Here is a 9191-nt window from a genome sequence, read left to right as displayed (position 1 = left end):
AATCGTGCACGCGGCGAATCGTGCCTGGAGCAGACAAGGTGTAAAAAGTGCACACAGTAACGGTGTGCTGATTTTCACAAACAGAAACAAAATGAAAAACAACACTAAATAAAAACTGCAAAACACCGAAGTAAGCAACGGCAGATGTGCAGTAACAACGAAACTTGCTTGTATTAACCATCAACTATTCTTTTTGCACTTGTTCATAGTACTTGCAGAGTTCTTTACGCAAAAATGTTTCAAAAATTGATATAGAAAGCTTTGACATACCTTTTTAGAGATGAGACGTGTAAGCCCATTCTGAAGGGATGGTAAACTTTGTTAGTATTTAGAGTCAGTATTGCTTTCTGTACTTGTCCAAGCAACAAAGCTTATTTTGTTTAGAAAAACCTTGCGAACGTTCTAACTTCAAATATGTAAACTTTTGACGTTTCATGATTTTTCATGTGACGATTACATGTGACATGTGACGTCACCAATAGCAATAAGAATTATACATTATAAATGAAATATTGCAACTTCCTAGCATAATGCAGTTATGTTACAAGCTATTAGCTATATTTAGACTAGCTGATGAATTTCTACTCATAACATTTAACTCTACAGTCCAACTCTACAACTATGACGGCGAGTCATTGTGTTTAATATTGGTGCATAAAAGTATATGCGAACAATTAGGGTAAGAATTGCGAGTGATCAAAATTACACAATTACAGTACAGGCGTCGTCGATTGTGACGTGTTGACAATGATCAGTTTCTTAGTGGTAGGTGGCAACACTTGATTTTTTCATTTTATATATACCAGTGACCTACATCTAGGGCCTAGGCCATCAAGCCTGCATTTAATTGAACAAACACTTAATGGTTTTGCACAACTGCATATTCGGGCCAGATCCGTATCCGAATTTATAATCATAATCTCCCACATTAGGATGAGAGTCATAGAAGGCACCAAAAGATGACTTTGATTCATTCAGTAAGTTTAAATCTCGGGCCAAATTCGGACTTCAAACAAAATGTGGCTTTCGAGGCTGATTCGGGCTTGTATGTTCGGATTCGGGTTAACAATGTAAGGTTCACTTACAACTCTAGTTTGCCCGACTTTCGTGACAACAATAGCAGTACTTTATCGTTATTGACCTTGTGTACGACTATAGTTGTTCGACAACATATTTGATGAGGTAGCGCGCCGATCGCATGATGAGCTGGTTAAAATGTCATAATTAACATGGTACAAGGTTCCCATTGATTAATGACAGCGATCGCGGAACCTTCTTCACAGTGAGAGGGCCCATTAAGGTCTAACTTGTAATTCAAAGTTCGAGACTCGAGTTTTTCTGGAGATTTATCAACTGTTAACACGTTTAGTTTTTAGACGTGGAGAAGGTCAAGCCTTCCCAGTAAAAACATTTGGGTGATTTTCAGTCACTCGGCCCCCTCAGTTCCTTCATTTTTGACCAATGTCCAACGAGACTTAAACCAAGATCAAACAAGATCTTTTGCATTTTCTTATTAATTTTTTGGTTTCATCCGACCAATATGTTGTACAAAGAAATTTCTTGATTGGCTGGATGATATCTTGATCAACTCTTCTCTCATCAAGAGATATTTATCATCATCGGGTTTTTCTTTATAAAACGTTTACTAAATGTTTACTTCTTAGAGTGTACTTCTTTATGAAGAAGTATTAATTGCTGCATTGGTTAAGTATGATTTAGTTTTTACTTCGTCTTACCATCACTTACTTGTTCTTTATTGCTTTATAATATAAAATGGATTAAAAGCATTCATTACAATTGAATATTTAACATATACAGTACACTATCTTCAATATTAATATTGAGTACGAAGACTAAATCTAGAAAGCGTTCCGTTAAAGCTTAAACAATTAATGTTTGCTGTGCTACAAAAGACGAAATGATAATGAAAATCAACATCACAAAATCAAAACTTTTAATTATATTTCTGAGTTTGTGAAAAACAGTTGTTAAGGCATAAAAACTACAGATTATTATCTGTGAAAATATTATGTTTTTATATCAAAGCTATATAATTTTAACAGGAAGGAAAAGTCTTTTTGTTGAACCATCACCAAGTAATGAAGTATTGTATATAGACGTATACTTGACTAATTTAAAAGGTTGGGTTGATGCAGATACAAAGAAAAAATAAATAAATTTTTTCCAACATATCTAAGCTGTGAAAAATCAAAAAATAAAGTCCACTTTGAAAAAGGGTTTTTCTTGTTTTCCGAAGCTTGTTGCACCTGATATATATTTCTATTGTCGCCTTAGGACGACATTTCTGTTAACAAACCTAAATGCCAAATATCCTTGTCGATTTTCTGAAAAAGATCAAACACGTTAATGATTTACATGATGAAATGGACATGTTCGTTGGTATGGCCAAGTATTCCATTTAGGTATAAGTTGTATTAAAAAAGGTTACCTTGTTCTGTCAATTGCCTGACTGTTTGCTTGTTGATAAGATAAATGCTAAAAAACACTATTATGAGTACAATACCCAAGCCTATCATCGCAACCAGGAAATATTCCTGAGATGTCTGTTCCGATAATTCACCTGAATCAAATTCATATTCATGATCAAATTCACCTAAATCGTATTCTGTAACATAATAAATTGCTGAATGTTAACCATTTCAGTTTATTTGCTTTGGAAAAGGCCATCATTTAAATTTTTTTATAAATGCAATCATTAGCGTAGTCTTATAAATTGCTTCGACTTCATGTTTGTAATTGCTTATTTGTAACTTCAATATTAACTAAGTTATAACTTAGTTGACCTGCATTTGTTGCTGTAACATAGCTTCCGCACCACATCAAGAAAAACAAGTTGTTTAAGCACAGAACTTCACAAAGATACATTTTCAAACCTATTGTTAAAAATAATGGTACCACTTTACTGTTTAACGATCTCCTTAAAGCGATTTTTTGTACAATTAAGTCTATAACAAAATATTAAAGTTGTCAATGCTAATAATATGGTCAAATATATTTTGAGCATTTGAAAGAGCTGCAAACAAATTAAAGCGTATAAAATCGTATTAAGTATAGAAAATCCTGTGAGCTATACCATACAGAAAACCATTGAAACTATCCAACACGTTTCTGTATTAATTTAATTGTGCTTATATAATAATCAAACCATTTGTGTTTTAGTAGAGACTATTTCACCTTCAGTAATGGTCATACAGCAAGTGGTTAAATACAGCAGGTGTTTTCGTAATTAAAATATTGTTTTAAAGAAAGTTGTAATATTGGGGAATGAAGTCGGTCGGCGAAGATGTTCAGCTGAGCTGTTGTAAATGCGTTTTAGAACCATTAGTTTTTATGTTTGTAATTGCTTATTGGTAACTTCAATATTAACTAAGTTATAGTTTAGTTGACCTGCATTTGTTGCTGTAACATAGCTTCCGCACCACATCAAGAAGAACAAGTTTTGTAAGCACAGAACTTCATAAAAATACATTTTCAAACCTATTGTAAACGATAATGGTACCACTTTTCTGTTTAACAATCTCCTTAAAGCAATATTTTGTACAATTAAGTCTCCAGCAAAATATAAAAAATGTTATTGCTGATATAAATGGTCAAATATTCAACTGCTTTTGTATCTGTAATGACAACTTAACGAAAAACAATTAACAGCTCCATTCCAAAACAGAATAAATCTGACGTTGTGTAACTCGCCAAGTAAGGCTCAATCTTGCGAGCAACGTTCCAAGCCTGAGGACGGAAATCTGAAGTTGTTGTCGGTTTACACAGCACAGGTACAGAAATACTTTGCAATGATTAATTCTGTAATTATAAAGAACTATAGTAATTATTACATGTTGAAAAGACAACGTTGCATATTTCACGTGGAGATAATACATTTAGCGATTTTGATGAGAAGAATTCCAATTTGTACAAAAAGCAACAAACAAGTAAAGAAGCAACAGATATCCCACCCATTTAAAAAAAACGTCATGTAAGAAATGACACGTAGCTAATTTTAAGCTTTGACTTATCTTCAGGGTTTGCATGAATCCGCAATAGTAAATGTCCGTTCATTTGCTGGATAATCAAAGAAAGCAAAGATCCTTTAACAAGAGATTATTCTGACAAAAAATGTGTTTAACTGAGAATATGGTACTAATTGTTTAACAAAATAAAAACAATTTTCGATTATTTATTGTTTTAAAATTATCATGAGTTTTTATTCATTTTTGCAACAGTTATAAACTATATGTAAAGCTATGCAAGTAAGTAGCAGATACCATAACCTACTCAATCCGACAGTTTACGTCCGCTCAAGCTGGATTTGCAGTATAGTCTTACATGATATATAGGGCAACCAAAAGTGAATATGGTCAATTTTTTTTTACCTGCTCAGAATGCTATGAAACAAGCACAAAACAAATTTCAGCTTTGTACGACGTGTGGTATAGAAGTTATTAGGTCACATAAAGTCAAAATGTTACGTTAGGTCAAAATACGGTCAAATTGTTTCTTTAGGTCTTTTTTTAGGTCAAAATCTATTAAACTTGTAATTTTGTAACCATTTTGTAATATTATTCTTCTATTTTTCTCTTTTCTTGTACCGCAAACAATTCCAGTGCCGCAAATTTTACTTAGAACCAAAACCACAAAAAGAGGGAAGGCTTTTCAGCGCGTTTGGTGACGTCACGATGTGACGGCATTGCATTTGAAACTGCAAGTTGTCAATCTTAATACGCAGAAACGAAAAAAAGTCAACACTAGAAAAGCATTTTGTCATTTTTAAATGCAACTTTAGATTAGAAAGTTGCTGTAGACAGTGTAGATAGGACATGAACAGTCACCTTCCGTGTCTCTGAGAATATCTTAAATTTTCTCTGGCTGTTAGCACGTCAGAGTTGTAATCGAGCTTTATATTTTTTACTCGAATCCGGCCCGAAACGAAAATTTATTTGAAACCCCAATTAGATCCAAAAGTTAAACTTACTGTCGCCGCTGTTTAGGGCAGAAAATAATTAATGGAAAGCATCACAAATATTATTATCATAGTCGCAAAACTACAAAGTGCTATAATGACAATCTTCCAGGAAAGACTTGCATTAGTTACATCATGTCCAGGTGTTGTTTCGTTGTAACCTGTAACATAGTTTGAAGCTGTTGCTAAATGTCACAGACTTGCGTATTTTGCAAAACCTTTGGAAAAGGTGATTAAGCGAACTCTATAAATATAATAAACTGTTTCGTTTATAAAAACACAACTTTGTAAAAATCTTTAATATTAGTCTAGGTTAACGTCACCTGCACCAGTTGTTGTGAGATCAGTTGTTGCAATAATTTCAGTTGTGCACCAGATCAAATAACTTATGCTTTTTATGAACAAAACGTTAAAAAAATAATTTTGGAAAAAAGATTGCTGTAGATAAAAAAAACTTTTCTGCTGATTTAAAAAATTTACATGAAATTGAGTCTACGCTTCAACCGGTTCTTTGCAAATTAAGTCGCTTGACGCGATAGCACATTACCTACAATAGAACCAATTATAGCACTACATGCTCTGTCGGTATGGCAATTCATCACTGTAGTAAATTTGATAACAATTTTTTATTGCTGCCACCTGGCGGCACGATTATCGTCCATTGTAACATCCAAATAGGAAAAGGAATCATTTTTATTTCGCCTGGAGCAGAGAAAGTGTAAAAAGTGCACACGGAAACGGTGGGCGTCTTTTCACAAACACAAATAAAATGAATAACAGCACTACTTACACCATTTATACTCATGACATTTAACTCTACAGTTCAACTCTGTAAATATGACGGCCAGTCATTGTGTTCAATATTGGAGCATACCTGTATATTTGAACAATCTGCATGGGTAAGAATTATGAGTGATCAAAATTGCACATTTGCAGTACAGGCGTTGTCGATCGTGACGCGTTAACAATAGCCACTTTCTTAATGGTCGGTATCAACACGTGATTGTTTAATTCCTTGTCCTATATCTAAGCGATCAAGCTTGTATTTAAATGAACAAATCTTAATGGTTTTGCACAACTGCATATTCGGGCTTAAATTTGAAAAATAATCGGGCCAGATTAGGACCAGAATTTATACTCATAATATCCCACATCAGAATGACATTCAAAGAATGGCACCAAAAGATGATTTTGATTCATTCAGTAATTTTAAATCTCGGGCCAAATTCGGACTTCAATTAAAATGTCGTTTTCGGGACGGATTCGGGCTTGTATGTTCAGGATCGGGTTAACAATGAAAGATTCACTTACAAGTTACAACTCTGGTTTGATCGACTTCTTCATACACAGTACCAGTAGTTTATCGTTATTGACCTTGTGTACGACTAAGCTTACAGTTGTTCGACAATATAGTTGATGAGGCAGGGCACCGATAACATGATGATCTGGTTAAAATGTCACAATTAACTTTGTGCAAGGTTCCCATTGATCAATGATAGCGATCGCGGAACCTTCTTCACAGTGAGAAGACACATTAAGATCTAACTTATAATTCAAAGTTCGAGACTCGAGTTTTTCTGGAGATCTAACAATTTGTAACACGTTTAGTTTTTAAAAGTGGAGAGGGTCAAGCCTTCCTAGTAAAAACATTTGGGTGCTCTTGAGTCACTCCGCCCCTCAGTGCCTTCATTTATGACTTATGAGCAACGAGACTTAAAACAAGGTCAAACAAGATCTTTTGCATTGTATGATTAATTTTTTGGCTTCATCTGACCAATATGTTGTCCAAAGAAAATCCTTGATTAGCTGGATGATATCTTGATCAACTCTTCTCTCATCAAGGAATATTCATCATAATCGAATTTTTCTTTATCAAACGTTTACTCCTTAGAGTGTAATCTTTTACAAAGGTGTATTTATTCCTGCATTGGTTAAGTATGATTTAGTGTTTACCTTCGACTTACCTTCACTTACTTACTTTTTATTGCTATATAATGACATGGAATAAAAGCATTCAATACTATAGAATATTTAACATAAATAGTAGAATACCTTCAATGTTAATATTGAGTACGCAGAATAATTCTAGGAAGCGTTCTGTTAAAGCTTAAACAATTAATGTTTGCTGTGCTGCAGTAGACAAAGTGATAATGAAAATCAACATCAACAAACCAAAAACTTTTAATTATATTTCAGAGTTTGTGAGTTTGTTGACACATAAAAATGACAGATTAATATTTGTGAAAATGTCATGTGTTTATATCAAAGCAAAAAAATTTGAACAGAAAAGAAACGTCTTTCTATTGAACCAACACCAAGTAATGAAGTATTGTATATAGACGTATACTTGACTAATTTAAACATTGCGTTGATGCAGATACAAAGAAAACATAAATATACTTTTTCTAACATATTTAAGCGGTGAAAAGTCAAATACTAAAATCCAATTTTAAAAAAAAATTTTCCATGTTTTCCTAGGCTTGTTGCTCCTGATATATATTTCTATTGTCGTCTGTTGACAACATTTCCGTTAACAAACCTAAATGCCAAATATCCTTGTCGATTTTCTGAAAAAGATCAAACACGTTAATGATATACATGATAGAATGGGCATGTACGTTGGTATGGCCAAGTATTCCATTTAGGTATAGGTTGTATTCGAAAAGATTACCTCGTTCTCTCAATTGTCTCACAGTTTGTTTGCTGATACGGTAAACACACAAAAGCACTATTATGAGCACAATACACAAGCCTATCATCCCAGCCAGGAAAGTTTCCAGCAAAGTCTGAGAGGATAATTCTCCTGGCTCGTATGCAGATGTTGGATCATTGTAATCTGTAACATATAAAACTGTTGAATGTTAACCATTTCAATTTATTTGCTTTGGAAAAGGCCATCATTTAAAGTTTACTATTTGCAATTATTAGCGTAATCTTATAAATTGCTTCGACTTCATGTTTGTAATTGCTTATTTGTAACTTCAATATTAACTAAGTTATAACTTAGTTGACCTGCATTTGTTGCTGTAACATAGCTTCCGCACCACATCAAGAAAAACAAGTTGTTTAAGCACAGAACTTCACAAAGATACATTTTCAAACCTATTGTTAAAAATAATGGTACCACTTTACTGTTTAACGATCTCCTTAAAGCGATTTTTTGTACAATTAAGTCTATAACAAAATATTAAAGTTGTCAATGCTAATAATATGGTCAAATATATTTTGAGCATTTGAAAGAGCTGCAAACAAATTAAAGCGTATAAAATCGTATTAAGTATAGAAAATCCTGTGAGCTATACCATACAGAAAACCATTGAAACTATCCAACACGTTTCTGTATTAATCTAATTGTGCTTATATAATCAAACCATTTGTGTTTTAGTAGAGACTATTTCACCTTCAGTAATGGTCATACAGCAAGTGGTTAAATACAGCCGGTGTTTTCGTAATTAAAATATTGTTTTAAAGAAAGTTGTAATATTGGGGAATGAAGTCGGTCGGCGAAAATGTTCAGCTGAGCTGTTGTAAATGCGTTTTAGAACCATTAGTTGCTATTTCAAACCGATTAAACGGAAACTTAACAACTAATAATACATTGAATTTTAACTACCAGTGCTACATAGAACCAGAGTTTCCCAACACTTAAAATAGCAAGTATAAAAGAATGCTTAAAATTTAACCATATTCTCATGAGTCGCACTTACTCTCACCTTCCTAGTTACTGTTGGACGAATTCATGACAAAGTGTCCTGGTATGTCAAAAGTTCAAACTGCGCTCACAAGCAACGTCACACAGGTAGGTCAACAGTGTTCAAAGAATTGTCACGCAAAATGCTACAAATCAAGTTTATACTGCTTCAGATTTTACAATAATAATGTAAATTTCATCTCAAATACTCGGACAAAACACCTTAAACCTCTGGACTTAAATTGTTGTACCTTGTAAAATACAACGCAAAATTACCGTTCTTTAAAGCTCAGTCTCGAAAATAAAATGAATCTCAAATAATGTAAATTGACAACCAAGGTTTAATCATGCAAGCGGCGAAACACGCCTGGAGCAGAAAAGGTGTGAAAAGTGCACACGGTAACGGTGTGCTGGTTTTCATAAACACAAACAAAATGAAAAGCGGCACTAAATAAAAGCTGCAAAACACCGAAGTTAGCAACGGCAGTGCCTAGTAACATGTATGTAGTGCATACTTTTATATAC

At 33.5% G+C, this 9191-nt stretch overlaps 2 protein-coding genes across 6 annotated transcripts; both read right to left on the bottom strand.

The window, feature by feature from the left end:
• Window positions 1-1852: 1852 nt before the first annotated feature.
• On the bottom strand, window positions 1853-3537 carry LOC143461167 (uncharacterized). 4 transcript variants are annotated; one of them, XM_076958979.1, is made up of 3 exons: window positions 3409-3537; window positions 2450-2626; window positions 1853-2345 (listed from the first exon to the last, which is right to left on the bottom strand). In XM_076958979.1, exons 1-3 carry the CDS (start codon window positions 3488-3490, stop codon window positions 2281-2283), a joined length of 324 nt encoding a protein of 107 aa, XP_076815094.1. In that variant the 5' UTR covers window positions 3491-3537; the 3' UTR covers window positions 1853-2280. The 4 variants fall into 4 exon arrangements, with proteins under 4 accessions (XP_076815094.1, XP_076815096.1, XP_076815093.1 ...); XM_076958981.1 differs by having other exon boundaries at window positions 2450-2581; XM_076958978.1 differs by lacking the exon at window positions 3409-3537 and adding an exon at window positions 2805-2959.
• Window positions 3538-7017: 3480 nt separating this feature from the next.
• On the bottom strand, window positions 7018-8903 carry LOC143460417 (uncharacterized). 2 transcript variants are annotated; one of them, XM_076957912.1, is made up of 4 exons: window positions 8689-8903; window positions 7988-8077; window positions 7647-7811; window positions 7018-7542 (listed from the first exon to the last, which is right to left on the bottom strand). In XM_076957912.1, the coding sequence occupies exons 2-4, from the start codon at window positions 8067-8069 to the stop codon at window positions 7478-7480; spliced, it is 312 nt and encodes a 103-aa protein (XP_076814027.1). In that variant the 5' UTR covers window positions 8070-8077; window positions 8689-8903; the 3' UTR covers window positions 7018-7477. The 2 variants fall into 2 exon arrangements, with proteins under 2 accessions (XP_076814027.1, XP_076814026.1); XM_076957911.1 differs by lacking the exon at window positions 8689-8903 and having other exon boundaries at window positions 7019-7542; window positions 7988-8145.
• Window positions 8904-9191: the final 288 nt, after the last annotated feature.

This window comes from Clavelina lepadiformis, chromosome 5 (assembly GCF_947623445.1).
Source record: "Clavelina lepadiformis chromosome 5, kaClaLepa1.1, whole genome shotgun sequence".
Lineage (NCBI taxonomy): Eukaryota > Metazoa > Chordata > Ascidiacea > Aplousobranchia > Clavelinidae > Clavelina > Clavelina lepadiformis.
Note: the sequence above shows the minus strand (reverse complement) of the source record. Positions and strands in the feature narration are given on the sequence as shown.